Source organism: Lemur catta, chromosome 5 (genome assembly GCF_020740605.2).
Source record: "Lemur catta isolate mLemCat1 chromosome 5, mLemCat1.pri, whole genome shotgun sequence".
NCBI classification, from domain to species: Eukaryota; Metazoa; Chordata; class Mammalia; order Primates; family Lemuridae; genus Lemur; species Lemur catta.
This window is the reverse complement of record NC_059132.1, coordinates 4,541,624-4,563,085: the sequence shown is the minus strand read 5'-3', so window position 1 is coordinate 4,563,085 and position 21,462 is coordinate 4,541,624. Positions and strand designations below refer to the sequence as shown.

Here is a 21,462-nt window from a genome sequence, read left to right as displayed (position 1 = left end):
TAGTGGAGGGACAATACCCAAGAATAGGCAGTGGGGCAGTTTTTGGCCTGAGCACATAGAAGTCATGAGAGTCAGAGCTGAGGACTCAAAGCTGTTTTAGAGGAAGGTCAGGGCCCATAATTTAAATCACTGAAAAGACCTGTGCTCTGAATCAAGAAAACAGATGCTTCTGCAGCTCGTGTCTTCCTGGCCAAGCCCTCGTGGATGGGAACACCTGGGGTCTGGCTGGTTCAGTCACTCTCTCTGAGAGCAAAGGCCTAGGACAGGGGGATTACTGTGCGGTAAAATGGATGCTGTGGTCCCCAAGTTAAGCAGCCTTAAATCAAATTGTTCTGTGATTTTTTTTCTAAATTTCTTTTTGGAAAATCATTCTCAGACCACCAGCCCCTTCCACAGGTGAAGGGCAGGGTAGCAGAGCTGGAGTGCAGTAGGACTTTGGCCTTCTGTCCTTGTGTTTTTGACCCAGAGGGCAGGCGTCAGTAACTGTGGGAAAGTCCCAGGGAAACTGGACGGGAGTTGGCGGTCTGAGTGCTCAGCTGGCCTGCTCCAGCCAGTCTTCCCTGGCTCTTAGGAAACACACACGTACGTATACCTGAGCAGGGACGATTTCTGTCTTCCAGGACACAGTATGCTCATGTGTCCTGTGACCTTTTAAAAGAAAACTCAGCTCTCCTTTCTCTGAGAATAGACCCACAGAGGTCCTTTATTTTTATGTGTTGGATGGGAGAATACAGTGTGATTGCTTAAGTCATGAGGGATTTTGGGGTGAGTCTCTTGTTCTGGTAGACTATAAATTCCATGACAGCCGGATCTGAATCCCAGAGCCTAGACAAGTACCTGGCACATAGATGCTCAGTAATTAAGTAGTGAGTGAACTAGTGGACAATTCAAAAGTAGCTAAGTGAGGACAGAGCAGTAAAGGCTGTCAGGCCGTAGTTCTCAAACTTGGCTGTACATTAGAAGCACCTGGGAGCTTTCAAAACATCTTGACGTTCAAGCCACATCTCATTTCTACTAAGTTAGCATCTTTGAGGGTGAGACCCGGGCATCGGTATTTTTAAAACTGTTCAGGTGATTGCATTGTGCAGCCAAGTATGAGAACCTCTGCTGTAGTGTGTGTGTGTGTGTGTGTGTGTGTGTGTGTTTATGTATAGGGTTTTGTTGCTCAAATTGTGGTTCGTGGACCCGCAGCTACAAGCATCACCTAGAGTCTTGTTAAAAACGCAGGCTGTCAGGCCCCACCCTAGACCTACTGAATCGTAATCTGCATTTTAATAAGGACCTCAGGGATTGAAGACCGGCAAGCACTGCTGTAGGGACACAGAGAATCTGCTGGTGCTTGGGGTCCATGAAGCGGAGAGTTGTGGGACGTAAGGCTGAAAAGCAAGCCGGGAAATTTGGACTTACTGAGCAGCAGTGGAGAGCCATGAGCAGATCTTGAGCATGGGAGCAATATAATTAGAACAGTGCCTATGGGGATGAGTCCCTGCCGGCGGAATTCAGTGTCTCAGAATGTCACCTTCTCTTGCAGGTGCTGCTCCCGGCAGCCAGCTTGCTGCAGCTCATGGATGTTCGGCAGAACTGCTGTGATTTCCTGCAGTCTCAGCTGCATCCCACCAACTGCCTGGGCATCCGCGCCTTTGCAGACGTGCACACCTGCACTGACCTTCTGCAGCAGGCCAATGCCTACGCAGGTAACGGGGAGCTGGGCCGCCGCACCTGTGGATTGAATCACTTGGTCAGCTATGGACTCCTCAAAGATGGTGCGAAGTGGTTTCTGCTGTTATGTAACTATGGTTTAGTTAGGAAGGTGAGATACAGGTGGAAGGGTAACTAACAATGGAAGAGTTCAGCTCATTGCCAAATGGAAATGATGAATTGCCACGTGGATGGGACAGACTAATTTTCAAGAGAGTAGAGGAAGGAGACCTGAGAAGACTTGGCGGGGTGGGGAGAGCAAATTGAGTTAGGTCTTGAAATGAGTCATTTTTGTTGTTTAAGAGAATCTTTATTTTGATCAAGGTGTTCTAGGAACACAATTTTAAGAGTCACATACGATCACCAGGCTTTAATGGTGAGCAGGAGCCCCTGCTTTACCTTCCCACGCCCGGTCTGGAGCCTCTCACTTTCAGTCCTAAAAGAATTAAAATACAGGTTCTGATTCAGCTAAAAGCTATGTCATCTGCTACTTACCTCCATTTATCTAAATAATATTTGTATGCCACTATTTTTTGACTTACTAGTTTTAGATATTACCTATTGACTTCTCCAGAAGAGTAAGACTGAGGTTTCACACATTCTCCTCGTACACATACAGTTGTCCCCTCTCTTTATTCTCCAAATGTCATTTTCACAACTAAGTTGTGCATGACAATTGCAATCTTAATAATCAGAAAGTGTTTCTACAATCAGAAATGCAGTTAATAATTATCTTTTAGTATATGCTACTACCACTAATTCTTGTTAGACAGGTACAACTGAACAGTCCTTCAAAATATAACAGATAATCTATTGATTCCATTTACTTTTCATGGAGACATTCTCCCTGATAGAGCTTGTCATCCTGTTATTTAATATTTTAATGGGGTTTTTGGCGGGAGTAGAGATGAATATGAATGTTCAGTCTACCATGTTTATTTAGCTGGACAGAAATCTTCATTGCTATTTATGTTTCAGTTTGAGGAGAGATCATGAGTGACCTAGGAAACGAGTCTGGTCACTGTAATTGATAGATTCCGCTACGGCCCCCTCCTTTCCTTGCAGTAAAGCACCTTGTTCTTCCCTCTGCCCACACGCTGCCGTGGCTGCTGTTCTGTTCTGCCCCATCCAGCTGGTGTCTGGAAATTAGCCGAGGACCTGCTGGCTGCCCACCTGCCAGCTCCCTGTGTTTGCTCTGTTTCTTTTCACCATTTTTTCTCTGACCAAGCCCCTGATCAGGAGCCTGATCAGACCCTCATGTCTCCCTGATGTTCATTTCTGAGGACACAATAGGACCCGTTGTTAAGGTGGTCTTGGTGATGATGTTTGTAAGGACATCCCCAGGAGCCCCAATTGTGAATCCTGGTGACTCTTTCTGGGTTGAACCTTGACTGTTCTGTTTTCTGTTGTCCCTTTTGTGCTCTCTTTCCCCTGTACATTCCCCGTCCCTTTTCTCCCTGGGGAGGGCTCCCCAGTCCAGCCTTTGGAGAGGTCACTTTCTTGAGGGATGTGCTCAGGCTTTGCTTAGTAGGAGCTGAGAGCTTGGCCAAGGCAAGCCTGTGCCGGTGCCGTGGCAAAGGGGGAGTGTTTAGATGCCAGGAATTCTCTGTCTCCTCTTCCTTGTCTCCCCCTACTGGCCCTGTCCTTCCACATAGTGTGTGTGTGCACGTGTGCACAAACCGCACACATCCCGTCCTTTTGTAGTCGGCTGAAACGATCGTCTGAGGTTTGGGGAATACACCGAATCCCCCGTCTTTAACAAAGGTGCCCAGGCTCTCTGGCCTGGCTTTGCCCCACTTTAAATACCCGTGTTTTCTCCCCTTGCCACTTTCACTATCTGATGATGAGACTCATCTGTGGGTGAGTGGAGACGATGCAGTTGGGAACATCCATCTTCTTGGTGCTCCCTGGTCCTGATGCTGTCATGGTGACTGGGTTCTGTCAACATTGCGAGTGTGTATATGCACGTGTGTGTGCAGATTTCCTGATGAACTGTCTTTAGCTAGTGTTTACTGAGCTTTCACTTTGGGTCATGCCCTACACTAAGCATTTTATGGGCATCATCCTATTTGATGCATATAATAGCTGAGGAAACCAGGGCACAGAGAGGTAAAGGAATTTGTTGAGGTCCCACAGCTAGTAGGGACAGAAGGCAAGATTCAAACCCAGACAGATGCTGACTCCAGAGCCAGAGTTTATAACTACTATATTCTGCAGCTTCCAGACCCAGTGTGGACATAGGAGGCCCTGTGAATCAGTAACCAAGGAGTGTGGTGACTGGAGTTGGCATTTTCCATTAGAATTGTGTGCCTGGAAGCCTGTGCCATGTAGTCACCAAATCCCAACAACCAGACAGTGTAAACAGACATCCAGCTGTCTGCTAGAGACAGGATGTGTAGTCATCTTGGGGCAGGGGAAGCACCATGTGGGTGTCTTTTTCTTCTCCCCGTTGGGTGGCTCCTCCCAGACACATGGCACCTATTCCCTCACTGCCTGAGGGAGCCATCCCACTTTCCCTGGCTGGGGCAGCATGGTCTTCAGGCTGGGAGTCCCCCTGTTGTGCAGGCCTTCTGTGGAGCCCATGACCGTCTCCTAGATGGCTGTCTTTGTAGCCCGCAGCTGTGCACAGCAGGGAGGTAGTTTTAAGGTGGCACAATGCAGAAGTTGATAGGACCATGATGAAAAGGCGTTAGAAGAAGTGAAGTGAAGGTACGATTGTGCAGTGTTTGGAGAAGGAAGTAGAAAATGATTCTTCGTGCTTTCTCCTTTGCACCCACCCACTGATGTGGGGCTGCTTTGTTTCCCTGGTTTTGTTCTCCCAACTTTGGATGGAGCCTGGTGCTCTCTGCTATCACTGCTTCTCGAGACAGATCTGCCACCTCATCCCAGTGTAAGTGCAGGGGTGTAGGTACCCACTACGGTCACATGCAGGGGACAATGTCAGCCCGTGTGGTCGCAGGCCTCCTGGGCCCATGAGTTAGGAGATGTTTTAAGCCAACAAACTACAAAGAGACCTTCCACGTCAGAACTAGGAATCAGACCAGCCAACACATTGGTGTTGAGTGACCCTGCGCCTGTTTTCTCCTTTCTGTTGTGGGGGTGGTACATCCTGCCTTGTTTCCAGGAGGATTTGGGGACCAAGGGAAACAGAGAGGAGAGCATCCTGCAGAGGTAGACATCACCCGGGGCTGTGCTCTGGTGCCTCCTGCCAACCTCATCACCTGCGGTGAGGAAGCCTCAGAGCTGGGTCCAGGCTGGACAGACAGCAGTCTCCGGGTTACTGCTGCTATGGATCACATGCACTTGGGGGAGGAGGACCGGTTCTAGGACTTCTAGTTTTGGTTTCTCTTATTCCAGATGGCATAGGCAGGTATGTCCTGTGCCGCCTCCTTCACCCTCCCCAGTCTCTGGCCAGCTGGGCTCTGCCTTCACTTGTCTGCCGCCCCCAGATTTGCCTCTGCATTCTGTTCTTCTTCCTTCTCCAAAGAAGAAAGCTTTCTTTTTCTTTTATTATTACTATTTTAATGCAAAATCCATCCCTGATCATTACAGAAAAAGCAGACAGGTAGAAAGACTACACCACAGTCCTACCCGCAGAGAACCACAGGTAGCACCTTGGTGTATGTCTTTCCAGATCATTTTCATTGTACATGCACGTTTCCCAGCTTAAAAAACATGCTTAGCAGTACATTGTGAACACCTTTCCATGTCACCAGATACATTTCTATACCATTGTTTTAAAACTTTAGAGAATGTATTCAATAAAAGCAACTTATACTCATGACAAAAAAAATAATGCAAATAGTACACAAAGGTATAAAATGCAAAATCAGTCTTCTTCCTGGCTCTCTCTGAAGGGAGTAGAGGGAGTATTTTGGTATCCCTACAGGATTTGTATATTATGCCTTTTAACTTACAAGAACAGAAGAGTTCTGTACTCACTGTACTTTTGTTTGACTTAAGACAAAATCTTGCCGTTCTTTCCAGACCCTCATGTACGTCTGTATCTTATTATCTGCTGCATCATATAGGTGAAGTATAACTTATTTAACTGGTTTTCTGTTGATGAACATTAATGTTTCCAGTTTTCTTTTTTATATAAAATGCTTCAGTGAGAATTCTTATACATAATATTTTGGAGTGCACTTGCTAGTATACCTATAGGGTATAATCTTAGTAGCATAATTATTGGATCAAAGAGAATGTGCATTTAAAATTTTTTGATAGATATTGCCAAATTGCTCTCTAGTAAAGGTAACTTTATTTTTAAGTCCAACGCTTGCCTTCTGATAGGTCTTCAGCCTTCCTGGGAAGAGCGTTACTTTGTGGGGGCTGGAGCATCACCTCTCTTTATCCAGCTGCCTGTTCGTTTTCCTGTGTGGAGTGGCCCTGTCTCTTCCTGCTGTGGAAGTCCCTCCTGCTTCCTCTGGATTCAGTTTTCCCTCAGGGCTATGCCCTCAGATTTTTTGTGTGATATATGTTATTCTGGGGTGGGGGAGCGTGAGTCCCACATTTAGCATATGACTGCTCAGACCCTTGCCTTCGCTGATGGTATCATAGTCTTCCTGGGTAGCTAGTAGCTGGGAAAGGGACCTAGTGTTTTGTACAACCTTTTTCTTTTACCTCATTATTGTTGTTTCCAGGGACTGCTTAATCTTTAACCTCAGAGGCTAGGGCCTGAGTTTATGGGGATTTTTTTGTTTGGTAATTGGACAGCCATGCACTGGGCCATCAGCAGGCCGGTTGGGAAGGTTGTTAATGGGACCCCATTAATGAAAAAGCAATTAAAATTCTTTTGACATGTTGTTTACATCAGTCTACCAAAGCTGAGCTGAAACCCTCCAGCCATGGGATGGAAAAGCCATCGGATTTCACGTGCTCGTGGTGGGAAATGGCCTTTTTTCGATTGATTGGGTCATCTGAGATTGTGGAATGAAGTAATTAAATTAAGGGCAGCAGAAAAATTTGGCAAAGCATTAAAAAAACATAAACCTCTGACTCAATGAGGGTCTTCTTATAAAATTGCTGCCCCCCACTTGTCATCATGAAATGATAATGATAATGGCGGGAGTCTGTATCACTTTTGAACACTCACTACCTGCCGGGAATGGTGCTACACACTTCACAGGCATTATCTCATTTTGGTCACCTAACTCAAAGAAGTAGTTATTTTTTTCTTAATGTATGGGTGAAGAAACTGAAACTCCAGAGAGGTTTAGTAACTTGCCCAAGATCACACAGCGTGTAAGTGGCAGCGCCAAGATGCACAATGAGGCCGTCTGACTCCAGGGGGCTGTGTCCCATCCCCATTTCTTACGTTACCGCCCACCCAGGCCAGCACAGCCTGTCTTCCCTTGGAGGGGACTCCTGCCTCCCCTTGATTTTCTGCTTCTAGCTTGAAGGTGGCAAATGAAGCAGGAGCGCACGCACAGTTTTTGTTGACAGCTGTTGTTTTTGTTGGGATTTTAGGAAACTTCCCTTGTTCAATTTTCTGGGTAACAGGGGACTTCAGTGTTGATAGCACTGTTAACTGGGCAGTTTTGATGTAGCTCTTGGCTGTGTGTGTGTGTGTGTGTGTGTGTGTGTGTGTGTGTGTGTAAGGGGGGGAAGGGAGAATGGAACGATACGTACATTTCTGGAGTTAAGTCAACATGGAAAGAGAGCTCATTGCTCACCATCCCCAGGGAGGGTGGAAGTAATAATATTTAGAGTTTGAGGGCTCGTGGTCATGACCCTTCTGGGAAGAGGTCAAGGTAGGTCTCTGTTACTTCCCTGTGGGAGACAAGCCTTTTCCCTGGAGCAGAGAGGGTGTGGGCCTGGAAAGCTAAATATTGATTCAAGAAAGCTTGCCTCTTGCCTCCAGAAATAGGGTAATGAGGGGCAGAAGAGAGAGATTCAAGGCGGTTCTGTTTTTTTTTTTAATCCTGCCAAAATGTTTTGATGCTGTTTGTATGTCCACCTGTGTCACCTAGTCTCTCCCGAGGGTGTGCCCAGTGGTTCTGTTCAGAGGCACCTACACCTGTTCCCTGGGGCTACTGGCCCTGGGGATTGTGAGGTTCATTTCATCTCTGCAGGTCACAGAAGTCACAGAAGGGTTATCATTCCATTTGTTCTGGGCTCGTAGTTTAGATGAACCAGACCAAAAGCTTAGGTTTATTTCGTCCCATAAAGAGGGGACAAATAGGCTTAGGGCTAGCTTGGGAGGTTGCTTGAGCCCTAGGCAGTCCTGGAGAATGGGCAGGGAAGTGCAATAATAATTTTAGATCTCAGTAAATATAGACATTTTTCTGGACACTGAGGACTCAGCTTCAAACAAGGCAGATTAGGCCCTGCCTTCGTGGGGCACCCAGTCCCAGTGTGACGGAAAGACCTCATGTGATGAAGCAGGGTGATTAGGGCTCTGATGATGATTTGCTGTTCGGGGGCTTTGGGAACACTGGAGAATATCATTCCAGGTAGCCTGGGGAGCGTGGGGATTAGGGAAAGACCTTAATTCAGGGATTAGGTCTGAGATTTGAACCCAAGACTGACTCCAAAATACTTAGAACACTGCTACTCTAAGGTTACTTTTTTCCCTAAAAGAATAATCTTTAGATTCATACCTTCTTTCTCTGTCTCTGTGTCTCTCCCTCCCTCCCTCCCTCTCTCTCTCCCTCTCTCTCCCTTTCTCTCTCTCTCTCTCTCTCTCTCTCGCTCTCTCTCTCGCTCTCTATTTCTCTCTCTGTCTCCAGCATCCCTGAGAGGGATGCTTAGGGTTTTCTGATGTCTGTATTGAATTTTACCCCCAGTGGCCTGCTCAGGACTGGTTTTTATTATCTTAGGGAATAAGGTACTCATCAGAATATTTGTTGTTATAATCAGACAGCTTTGGTTTAAAAACCTGGCTCTACTACTTATTGCTTTGTGAACCTAAACATAGACTTAGACTGTCTGAGCTTCTGTTTCAGTAGGGCTTTTAGGGGGATTAAGTGACATAATATATGTAAAATACCTAGCATGGTGTTAGCTGCTGTTAGGAGATGCCTCACCCTGTTCCATGCCTGTTTCCTGGAAAAGACCTCACTATGCCCCCAGAGAAAGCCCTTTTCTGGGGAATGTGCCACTCAAATCTTATCCTCCTTTCAACTTTGGGGAGACAGATGTGTATTCCTTGTACGGAAAAGACTGGAAGGTATGTGGTACCTCTCCCTCTTCTCCACAATTTCTCATCCACACGGATGGGGACACACCCACTGTGTTCAATTAATCAGGATTTGGAACTTAAACAGTGTTTGTTACTTATAGTAAAGCTGGTTAGTTAAAACTCTTAACCAGAACCCTTAATTAATTGACTTCTTTTTCTCTGTTTCCCATCCTCTTTAAGGAAAAGAGGCAAAAAGATAAGAACAGTTGGAGTTTATCATTGGGGAGTTGCCCTCCAAGGGACGAGCCCATGGTCAAAGGATCCTCTGCCCCCTGCACATGCACCCCTCCCCCAGACCCAGCATGCCTGTTTCTCCATGGCATGTCTGGAGCCTGGTGCAGTTCCCTGCTTAGTGGGGGCTCGCTAACCCTTTGTTAGACAGATGCAGACATAGCTTAGGCTCTGGCTAGACTTCACTATTGCTGTTCCCTACACGTGCTCTGAATTTTTCTGCTTCTCTGCTTTTGTTTATACTCAACGTACCTCTCCAAGTTGTGGCTCTGTGGACTTTGGGTTGGATTTACTGGTGCCTTGTCTGGTCTCTCCTATGAGCCAGTAGACTCCTTGTGGGTATCAGCTCGTCACGTTTTCTTCATTTGTGAAGAAACACTGCATTTGGTATATCACATGTTAACAGTTATCTAGCACGTGCAATGGCCTCAGCAAATGTGAGTAAATTCCTATGTATCCCCTCTTGCTGGACATTTTCCATTATTAGCTTCTTGCATTAGTGTGCTACGTTATCATGAACTGATGTCAATACATTGTTATTATTGCACAATGAGCCAATATTAGTACATTATTAACTCAAGTCCATAGTTAACATTAGGGTTCACTCTTTGTGTTGTACAGTTCTATGGGTTTTGACAAATGCATGATATGATGTTTGCACCATTACAGTGTCACACAGCACAGTTTCACCATGCTGCAAGTCCATTTGCTCTACGTGTTCAACCCTCATGCCCTCTCCCTGAACTCCTGGCAAGCGCTAATCTTTTTATTGTCTCCATAGTTCTGACTTTTCCAGAATGCCATATAGGTGGAATCATACAGTATATAGCCATTTCAGGCTGGTTTCCTTCACTTAGCAATATTCATTTAATGTTTCTTTGTGTCTTTTTGTGGATTGAAAGTTCATTTCTTTTTATTACTGAATAGTTTTCCATTGTATGGATATATCACAGCTTGTTTATCCATTAACCTCTTGACAGACATCTCGGTCAGTTCAAGTTTTTGGTAATTATGAATAAATTACTGCTGTAAACATTCATGTTCAGGGTTTTATGCCCTGGAACATATAGTAAAACTGTGTTTAACTTTGTAAAAAACTGTCAAACTGTCTTCCAAAGTGGCTGAACCATTTTGTACCCCACCACCAATGGATGCAAGTTCCTGTTGCTCCCCATTCTCTCCAGCATTTGGTGTTGTTGGTGCTTGGATTTGGGCATTCTGATGCCAGGTCAGGTGTTATGGTTCCATTGTATGGATGAGGAAGGCAAAGCCTGGAAAGAAGTGACTGTAAGATGTGAACTCAGCTCTTCTGGCTTTTAGCAAAGGCTCTTCACCACATTCTCCATTAATACAAAAAAAGCAAAGCAAAACAAACAAAAAGCCAAATAATTGTTAAAAGTAGAAGATTATTCTCAGTGAGATATCTTCTAGGAAGCAGCTGTGAAGAGGCTGAGTACAGTCTTCTGGGGAAATCCTATTTCCCAGGAAATCGAGTTAGCCAGAGCATCCTGTTCCTGTTTTTTCTATCCCGTTGTTTCTTGAGTGTTGCTGATAGAAAGGGGACTCTGGGGGCTTACCCCGTCTGCTCAGACCAAAGGGAGAAGGGAAAGCATTTTCCTCTCTGATCCCTTTCTTTGCCTCTTCCTGCTTGTGCCCTGCAAACCGCCAGGGTCCCTGGGTGCCAGCCCTGGATGAGAAGCTGCTGCTCATTCATCCTCTTGCTGCCCCTCTCCACCAGACCCTGCTCCCTGGGAGGATTTCTGAATGGGATTTCCGTGGAAGGTTCCAGGTGGGCAAAGAAACAGCCCACTTCAGAAAGAAGGGATCTAGATTATTATAAAATCCTGCAGTGCCCAGGAGGGCGAGAGATGGAGAGATGGGGGCTGACTACTGTATTTATCTCTGCCTTGATGCATCTCTGAGGATTTCGGATTTGCTCCTCAGGTCACCTAGGGTATGCATTACTGCACTTCTGTTGTCTTTCTTTTCAAAATCCAAGCCCACCTACTTTTGGCTGTATGAGCTGTAAGGAAGTTTTTATTTCACAGCACAGAATTTTGCTTTCTTACCTCCTCCTGTTCTCTTCCCTCTTTTCCCTCCTCCAAATGTCAGTTTTCTTGTCAACCAGAGATACACGTGGGAAGGCCACAAGTGGCTCTGGGCCACTGAGGTTTGGTGCTGGTGTGTCTGGCTCTCCTGAGGATGGAGTGGGCTTGCTGAGCTCAGCGTGGCGCGTCCACAGAGCCTGAGGTCCTGTGCTTTGTCATGGTGCGGTGGCTTGTGCAGTGACTGCTTTTACTATCTGCTGTTTCTTGGGTGTTACCAACTGACAGGGGGCTGTGGTCCAAAGACTTCTTGGATCAGAAAGGGCATGGAGGGAGAATCCAGTTACTTTCCCAGCCTCCAGGCCAAGAATAAATCCTCATCATCCAAAGGAGAGTACTCTTGCTTTTATTTTAAGATCTTTACGAATGAACACTTTAAAAGTAATACTATCTGGTCTTAAAGATTTCCATAGTTAAAAAGGTTTTTTTGGATGTTTAATGTGAAAACTAAGCTTTAACTAAAGAGTCTTTCCTTATAGAGAAGCAAAGACCAGCTTCTTACTCTGCTGACGTTTTAACAGTTGCTTCCCTTCAGGAAGAACCTGACTTTCAGATTTGCCTTGTTGTGTATAAACACTCCTGAGTTTCAAGGTGGACAAGCTTTAGTTGCAACCATAGTGAGATCAGTAAGCTGGTGTGGAGCAAGTGGAGAGCCCTTTTTGTTCCGGGAAAGATGGAAAAGATTGTTTGTAACTTGATCTTTGAGAATAAACTATTAACATTTAGAGAATCCAGATGAAGGTGGGAACTTACATGGGAATTCTTTGGGTCTAAAATTATTTCAGTATAAAAAGTTAAAATGATTTTTGCAATAAGTGATTTAAATCTTAAGTTCTTTGGTTTTTAGGAAATTGGTGAAGCTGGGCGTGGTGGCATGCACCTGTAGTCCCAGCTTACTTGGGAGGCTGAGGCAGGAGGGTCACTTGGCCAGCTTGGATAACATAGTGAGACCCTGTCTCTCTCAAAAAAAAAAAAAAAAAAAGGAAGTTGCTGAGTGTGGGAAAGGGGCTTAACGTGCTCTGGCTTTCCTTTTCATTATGCCCCTGCAGCAGACTTGATATTTTGCCAGCTCCCAAGGATGGAGGGACCCTGAATCTCATATAAGAGGCCAACCAGACCAAGTGGAGGCTGCTTGCAGTGGGCACTGAGAGGTGTAGCCCTTTAGAGTTATCCAAGAGGCTACCAGGCTAGAGGGGTCCACCAGAGAAGGAAAGGGAGACCTAGAAGGCAAGGAGCTTTTACAGAAGAGAATCAAGGAGATGATGCCATTGGCCCAAAGACACAGCTCGTAAATGGCAAAGTCTGGATTTGAACCTAGGTTCCTTCTTTCTGAAGTATATGACATTTCAGTGAAGATGATGGTCTGGGCAAATGTCAGGGTGGGTATTATCCTTGGCATTTCCCTTGTGTGGACCTTAGGCTTGTGGGTTTTGTCCTGTTCTAGTTGTCCCCAAATTCCCCTCTGTCTTACAGCTCCATGGGCCTGGCTGCTGTGGCCTGTTCCTAGTGGTGGTGGGGCCAACCTGCTGCCACCACAGCTGGATGGATGCTTAGTTGGGCCTCCTCGTGGGGCAGAGACTCACTCTAGTAGACTTAACTTTGGGCAAGAAAGGATGATCCCGTCTCCACACCTAATGTTGACTTCCTACAAGAACCCCCAGAGATTTCCAGCCACACAGCAGTCCTGACCCACTTTTGTTCCCTGGAGCTGCAGGGGGCACGGTCTGCAACCCTGTCAGCCTGCGCCCTGCGGGGAAACGGGCTCAGTTAAGTAGGCAGGTCCCAGTGAGGCTTTTCCGCAGTGCCATTATTAATCTCAAAAAAAAAATGTAAACTCAGATCTCTCTGCCCTATTTTCGTCTGTGTTGATGTTCAGGACAGAGGATCTCACGGGGTGATGCCTTTACTGCTGAATTGAAAGGCTGAGTTTCCCTTTAGTCCAGACGTCCCTGTCTTTCTCTCTGTCTGTCTCTCTTCCTCCCCCCGTGTCCCAAAGATTGCTGTGACATTGGCTCATAGAAGGGCAGGAGTGTGTTATAACTTTGTTTTCCTAACTTCTGCTTTTTTTGGAACAGAGCAGCACTTTCCAGAGGTGATGCTGGGGGAAGAATTTCTTAGCCTAAGTCTGGACCAGGTGTGCAGCTTGATATCCAGTGATAAGCTGACTGTTTCTTCGGAAGAGAAGGTACGGCACGACGACTCGGGGTGGGGTGGGGGACAGGGCCTCGCTTGTCAGGGGGTCATGGGTGGGACTTGTGGGTCCGTAAGATCTGTCCTTTTTTTTTCAGAGAGAAAAAAGCTTTTTTTTTTTTTTTTTAAATTCCTTTAAATAAAACAAAACAAACAAAAAAATCAAACAAACCTTCTGGCCTATGGCCACTACATTCTGGACTCTTTGAAGAAGAAATGACAGTGATGATGATGATGATGGTGACAATGACAGAGCTGCCCCCATTTGCGGAACACTTACAGTTTGCCCAACACTGTGCTAAGTGCTTTATGTCTTCAGTTCATCCAACCTTCACCGTAGCCTTGGGAAGCAGGCATTGCTGTTGTCCCTATGCTATAGAAGAGGAAACTAGTTCAGATTCCTCTTCTACCAGGAAGAATGTCCTTACCTCAGGAGATGCAGTCCACAGTGGTGAAAATAGCATAAGCTTTAGTGTTGGCCAGCAGGCTCCAAATCTCATCTCTAGAACTTACAAATTAGTTATGTGACCTTGGCAAGGTTCTAGGCCTCTCCTCTGTTTCTTCATTTGTAAAGTGCGGATAACAGTATTAGAACATACTCCACGGGCCAATTAAATGGGGTGTGTATGTAAAATGTCTGGGATAGTATCTGGTGCCTGGTGGGAATTCAGTGTTAGCTCAGTTATCGTTGACCCTGCACCTGGAATAAATTCCTTTCTCCTCCATGTTCCAGGATAACACTCTCCTTGCTCTCCTTTTTCTTGTATATAGTTAATTTCAAGCTAGTTTTCCTCCCACACTCAACAGTGAGTTCTCTGATGGTAGAGACTGTATCTTATTCATTTCTGTGTCCTCAGAGATGCCCAATAAATGTTACTTGAATCGTCCTAGTCAACTCTTAGCATCCAGGGTTGAGGTGCTTTCCTGAGGGAATATTCAACAAAAACCCTTGAAAAGGACTTTATATCAGAGAGAAAACTGCAGAGAATAGGGTAAAATTCACAAGCCCCTGCCTGCCATCCTAGAACAGTTTGATCAAGAAGAAAAGCAGTTGTGTGATAGAACCATGGGCTTCCCCGAGACTTCGGATGGGTCCCAGAAGGTGACTGGCACAAGCTGGATTTGCCCCTGATGGGCTCAGGGAGGCGTCTGCTTCCACTGGCTCCAATGTGAATGGCACCTCCAGAGAAGAGGCTGCCTTTGGCCAGGCCGTGGGCCCCTTCCCACCTTAAACTCAGAGACAGAGGATGCCCTTGTTTCTTGCCGAGCATGTTTACTGCCTTCTCCGGATTTTGCTGCCAAATTGACACAGTGAGGTGGGGAACCTGCAGCCTCGGGGCCAATGTGGCCTTCTGGATCCTTGAGTGCAGCCTTTTGACCGAATCCAAATTTCACAGAACAAATCCTTTTAATAAAGGATCCCTTTTAATAAAGGGATTTGTTCTGTGAAATTTGGATTTGGTCGAGGGGCCGCACTTGGGGATCTGCGGGGCCACACGTGGCCTTGAGGCTGCAGGTTTCCTCCCCCTTCCCAGTCAGTTGATTGGCTGTGCGAATGTCGAGACAGTTGGTCATTTGGGGCCTACTTAAGCATGTTCTCAAGTGTAGGCTGAGAAATATAAACAGCAGAATTTGGATCAATTTGGGGATATCTGGGTTGCGAGTAGGGGGACCCTGTCATCTTGAAGTCGTGCCGGCCCATCCTGCTCTGAGATGATAGAAAGTTTTCTTTAAGTGAGGGCTTATCTGTGCTGGCCGCGGCAAGTGGGGTTGAGGGTAGGGCGGACCATTCGTGGAGAGGCATTGTAGTACCCTGGAAACCACCTGAGCTTTGGACTAGGGCAGGCTTGGTTCTAGTCTCTTCTTACTGGCTGTCTGACTGTGAGAAGCCACTGGTCGCTTTGAACCTTAGTTTCATCAAATGTGAAATGGGAATTCTAAGAGTTCCTCCCTTATAGAGCTGTCAAAAGGCTTAGAGATAATGGATGTAAAATACCAATACAGTGTTTGGCAGGTGCTCAATAAATGGCAGTTATCATTGCAATTGCCATATCCTTTATTTTGAGGCACCATTAAAAATGATAGTGGTATCAATTTTGCCATTGATAATAGCAAAATATGTCCTTGAGTTAATTGTATCTTCGCAGAAACAAAGAAGCATGACTTTGTATACACTTAAAAAATTATCTGTAGTGGCTCTCATTAATTTACATGCTTACATAGGAGTTGCTCTTTTTGTATAACCAGTGTTTGGAATATAGGTATTTTTCACATCAATGAAGTTATGCGTCATACTTGCTTCTTAGAAATTATATGTTACTTAAGAATTACGTGCTGCTTTTCATAAAGTTGATTACTTGTGATCTTGATCCCTTTAGCACCTTTAAGGTTGACAGCGTGAATTTTGAGGCTTATCAAAGAACAGTGGGGTTTGTTCTGCATTTTCTCTGGCTAAACTCATAGTTTTATTTCCCCTTAATCAATCATATATTGCTGGAAGTTAAATAGCTGGAAGCTTCTTATAATTGGATGTCTTTCATTTGAATGCTAGTCCTTTAGGCTTTGAAAATTCTGTGTCAGTTCCAGGAGACTTGGTGATTTCTGCTCCCTTTAATTACATTTTGTGTGATAAGCAATCCCTTGCATGCATAATAGCCTTTCCTTTCAATACCATTTTATAGTGGAATGTTTTAATGTATTTGAATTAATATTAGGGATCTTAAGTTAACATTCAACTGCACATCATGTTACATTTGCGGAAAACTGAGTTGGCAATCAAATACTTGTGTTCAGATAAATCCACACTTTGAACAGTGATATCAGCTGTATTATGACTTACTCTCAGTCTGCAGCGCACAGGTTTCTTTCAACATATATTATAAAATGTAGCCAGGGCTGGGCATGGTGGCTTATGCTTGTAATCCCAGTACTTTGGGAAGCTGAGGCAGGAGGGTCACTTGAGCCCAGGAGTTCAAGACTAGCTTGGGCAACATAGTGAGACCTCGTCTCTACAAAAATAAAAACGTAGCCGGGCATGGTGGTGTGTACCTGTAGTCTTAGCTACTCAGGAGGCTGAGGTGGGAGGATCACTTGAGACCAGGAGTTCAAGGTTGTAGTGAGCTATGATAGGGCCGCTGTACTCCAGCCTGGGCAACAGAGCAAGATTCTGTCTGTAAAATAAAAAAAAAATGCAGCCAGATTTCAGACGTTGAAATTTGAAAAACGTGTGCATCTTAAAATAAAGGAAATGTGGTATTTTACATTAATGATGAGTATAAGTAGCAGTGGCCAGGCCTAGGCAGCTTGCTTCTTGGGAGTTTGAAAGTATAGGTTTTACAGAGTGGGTCTGAATCCTGATTCCACCACTTAAACAAGCTGAGAACCTTGGGCAAGTTATTTATCTCCCACCAGAATATATGTACCATATAGTCGGGAACTTTGTCTAATTGTTGCTGCTGAATGAGTGAATAAAAGAAACTCTCTAAGGCTCAATTTTCTCATCTTTAAAAGATGGGTAATGGTAATATAGTATCTACCTCAGAGAGTTGTTCTGAGGATGAAATGAGATGACGTTTCTAAAGTGGTTAGAATACAGGACATTTTCATTACTATAAGGTACTGTTGTTATTGCTGCCATTATTGTTACTACGGCTACTAGCAGTGGTGGTCATAATTGTTGCCTGGGGCCTTTCCCAAGGGGAAGCTCTTCCCAGTGCCCATTGGGTCTGGGCTGTTGGTGTGACCTGGGGCTCAGTGCCTAGCAGGGGCTAACGGCGGTAGTGACCTGACCCCCCAGCACCCCCAGCCCTGTCTAGGCCTCTGCAGGGCTCCAGCATCCCTGTCTTTTGCCCATTCCTCATCTCCTCCACTGTGCTCAAACTCACATCTGCACCCTGCACAGTGCCCTAGGAGATGCCATGGAGTGGCTCAGCAGCTGTTCCCTGAGGCTGGACACTGCCCAGAGCCAGCTGAGGTTGTGGGAATAATTTCAACATTTTTACAGAGAATAAAGACAGGGGTACTAGAGGGCAGGGAAGGGCATGGGTCTTTGCCATTTTCTCTCTTGTTTTTCCTTCATGTGGTTTTTATTTTAAAATTCCTGCTATTTGAGAGAGGACAAATGGATCTGGTAGGAGTCACACAAAATCACTCGTTCTTTGGGTAGGACCTTCCCCTTCCCTACCCACTGCCCCATCCCGAAGATAGAGCCAAGACAAAGAGGAGCAAGCCCCTCCCAGGGACCTGATTCCTCCGCTTCGGAGGTGTTGTAGGGTCTGAGCTAAGCCTGAGTTTGGCTCTGGCCATGAATACCCTCAGTGACCCAAGGGCAGGGTAAGCAATGTTCTGGGACCAACACTCTGGGAAGGAGATATGACTCCTGAGTTCTAGTGCAGTTTGCCACCGAATTGCTGTGGGACCTAGCAGGTTACTGGATTTCTGAATCTTTGCTTTCCTAGCTGGTAAGTGTATTTCTCCTTCTCGAGAATTCTATGCCTTATTTATTTATTTAATTTGAAAATATTAAGGGGGTACAAATGTTTTTGTTACACGGATAGCTTTTGTAGTGCTAGTCAGGGCTATAAGTGTGCCCATCACCCCAATAGTGTTCATTGTATCCATACAGTAGGTTTTTACCCCTCTCTTCTTCCCCTTCTTGATTTCCAACAATTTTGACTTCTTTCCAGGCTTATGTGTGCACATAAATTAGTTCCAAATTATTAGAGGTGTTTGTTTTTCCATTCTTGAGTTACTTCACTTAGGATAATTGTCTCCAGTTCCATCCAAATTGCTGCAAAAGACATTAATGCATTTCTTTTTATGGGTCAGTAATACTCCATGGTATACATGTACCACATTTTGTTAATCCACTCATGAATCCATGGGCACGTGGGTTAATTCCACATCTTTGTGATTGTGAATTGTGCTACAATAAACTTTTGAGTATAGGTGTCTTTTTGATAAAATGACTTCTTTTCCTTTGGGTAGATACCCAGTAGAGGGATTGCTGGATTGAATGGTAGGTCTACTTTTAGTTCTTTGAGGAATTTCCATACTCTTTTTCATAGAGGTTGTACTAATTTGCAGTTCCACCAGCAGTGTATAAATGTTCCTTTCTCTCTTCATCCACACCACCATCTTATTGTTTTAAATGGTTCTGGGAAAATTGGATAGCGACATGCAGAAGAATGAAACAGGACCCTTATCTCTCACAACTTAACAAAAATTAATTCAAGATGGATAAAAGTCTTAATGTAAGGCATGAAACCATAAAAATTCCAGAAGAAAATGTAGGAAAAACTCTTCTAGATACTGGCCTAGGCAAAGAGTTTATGACTAAGATCCCAAAGGCAATTACGGTACCAACCAAAATAAATAAATGGGATTTGATTGAATTAAAAAGATTCTGCACAGCAAAGGAAATAATCATCAGAGCAAATAGACAACCTACAGAATGGGAGAAAATATTTGCACACTATACATCCAATAAAGGGCTACTATCCAGAATCTGCAAAGAACTCAAATCAGCAAGAAAAAAAAAACTCCATTAAGAAGTGGGCAAAAGACATGAACAAAAGCTTTTCAAAAGAAGATAGACAAATGGCCAAGAAACATTTGAAAAAATGCTCATTGTCACTAATTATTAGAGGAATGCAAATTAAAACCACAATGACATATCACCTTACCCCTATTAGAGTGGCTTTTATTAAAAAGTCCATGCCTTCTTCTGAAATACTATTAAAGCTTTTCATAGACAGCTCTGGGTGAGTACTAGGGAAATGGCCTGCATTTTAGATATAGGTCAGGAATAAATTGGTTAAGTCTCCAAAAAAATTAATGTCAAGTATATGTTGTAATGAGAACTACAGGTTAGTTTCTCTCTGCATTGTGACATTTTTAAATGTGTTGTTGTCTCCTGAAACTCTATTTCAGGGGCCAGATTCTGATATCTTATCTCTTGGGAGGGACTACCCTCTTGACTTCTTAGACCTTAGATGAGTTTTACCAGTTTTGAAACGTTATATAAGTGGAATAATGGCATGTGTATGCTCTTGTTTCTGACTTTTGCCCAGCATACTATTCAGCACATCATTTCTATTCCTCACAACAACTTGCAAAATAGAGTTTATTGTCTCCATTTTGCAGAGGAAGAAACTGAGGCTCAGAGAGGCTTTGCAGCTCATTAACAATAGATAGCTCCATGATTTGAAGCTGAGTGTGTCTGGCTCCCACGCCCCTGTTCTCTATTAATATACCCCCACCCCAGCAGGAACATACGGAGATGAGTGACACCTAGTCATTACTGTTCAAGAGCCCATAGTCCAGTGGGCAGACAGACTCAAAACATGTCTCCATAGTGTGTGGCCAAGAGAAGTAATTGCTTATAATCAAAGTCCAAGTAAAGCACCCTGGAATATTTTATTTCAGGTTGTTAGAGGGAGAAGTCATCACAGAATAGGGAACATTTGAGCTGAACGTGGAGAATGAAAATAGGATTTTGGAAGGCCGTTCAGGTTGGAGGAATAGTAGGAATAAAGACATGGAAATTGGAAATAATGCTGTACTTGGGGGGAGAAGTAACCTTTGTGATGAGAATTACAGGTCTTTGATGGGGGATGCTGGGAGATGAGGCTGGGAATGGAGTAGGGATCAATAAGAGAGTTAAGGAGGACTTTCTTCTTTAGGTCAGTATTTGCCCAACTGTGTCCCATAAAACCACGATATTGGAAGATGTTTAGAAGTGTTTGGGTTAAAGCAAAAACTGTTCTCAGGTCAGACACATTTGAGAGACACTGGCTAAACAAAGTAACCTGGTTTCTTTACCGCAGGGTTTACCAGAGCTTTTATATGGTAATGAGCTTTGTGAATCTTTAAAGGGGTTTGGGAACACACTATGATGTGTTCTCAGGCTTATTTGGCCCTTGAACCCCGTTACTTTAGGATATCTTCTGCATTGAGTATCTTAGGAACATATGATGGAGAAGAGTCTTTAGCCCACCTTTCTTTGGTCACCCCAGATATTCTACCTGTTATTGCATCTGTTAATGTTTCTTTTGGCAATTAATTTCCTTAGGGATTTATAATTTTTGATTGTGACTTCATCTTCAGAGGGTGTTACTTCCATGGGAATCTAGGTTGCCCTGGGCTTTGGAAGCACCCCTAAAGATAGGCAGGTTTACTGGCTTGGAGATGGTTTTTGTATTTCTTTTTATCTTGGGCATCCCCTATACTCAAGGATAAAGTCAGTTCAAACCCCACATCTATATGTGGCATAAGCCTGGGGTTGAGATTTCCTGAGAGTGTAGTTTTTACTCCCCATCTTTCCCCACCCCGCAACACCCCTCAGCCCCCAAGAGATAGCAAGCTTGCTTTCCCTTTCTCATAGCAGATGGGTGGAGTTTGTCTAGTCATAGTTTTACAGCTAGCACAGAACTGTCCACAAAGAGCCTGTGGTCTAGACACTCTCCCCAACAGGACAGTAATCCCCAGCCATGGAAGCCTGTACCGGAATTATCCCTGTGAGCTATGTTGGCTTCAGCTTCCATTCAGCTCCCTGGCTTGAATTCCTTCTTATTTAAAGTACTCAGACATTTCTTTTTCCTTTTGAGTATAGCTCAAATGTTAATTTTTTGGTAATATGTAATTTTCACGTTTGGCGCTTATAGGAGAAGATTCCTTCCACGGTGGTGCAGTCCCCCATGTTGCCTGGTGGACGTCCTCATGCCTGTGTCGTCCATGTTGCCTGGCAGACGTCCTCAGCCTGTGTCGTCCTGCGCTCCTCCGCAGGATAGTGCCGCTGAAGTAGCCTCTCAGCGTGCAGACGTTTCTACTAAACCACTGTTCTTCATTTCTTTTCCTTACGCTTCACAGAGTCATAGTCAAAGTCTTTTTTACTGGTTATCGGCCGTAGCAGAAAGCTGAAGAATTTCCAGACTAGGGGATATCACTGTTTAGGTTTTTCATCGTTTTTGGTTATCTGAACTCAGATAGCTGGCAGTATGCTATTGCGGGAAGAGAACCATATGCACATTCATTCCTGCTTTTATTAATTTATTC

General features: G+C 44.7%; 1 protein-coding gene across 3 annotated transcripts in view; it reads left to right on the top strand.

The window, feature by feature from the left end:
- The window catches only part of KLHL3 (kelch like family member 3), a 102,168-nt gene that overhangs the window by 38,892 nt on the left and 41,814 nt on the right, over positions 1 to 21,462 (top strand). For 2 of the 3 annotated variants that reach the window (XR_006735073.1, XR_006735072.1), the window contains exons 1-2: positions 1,535 to 1,694; positions 13,293 to 13,402. Coding sequence is in view for 1 of the 3 variants with exons in the window: in XM_045550852.1 (XP_045406808.1) it covers positions 1,532 to 1,694; positions 13,293 to 13,402 (273 nt within the window). In the remaining 2 variants the exon portion in view is untranslated. Of the gene's footprint in view, positions 1 to 1,531; positions 1,695 to 13,292; positions 13,403 to 21,462 lie in introns of those variants that run through there. The other variant, XM_045550852.1, reaches the window with a different exon arrangement.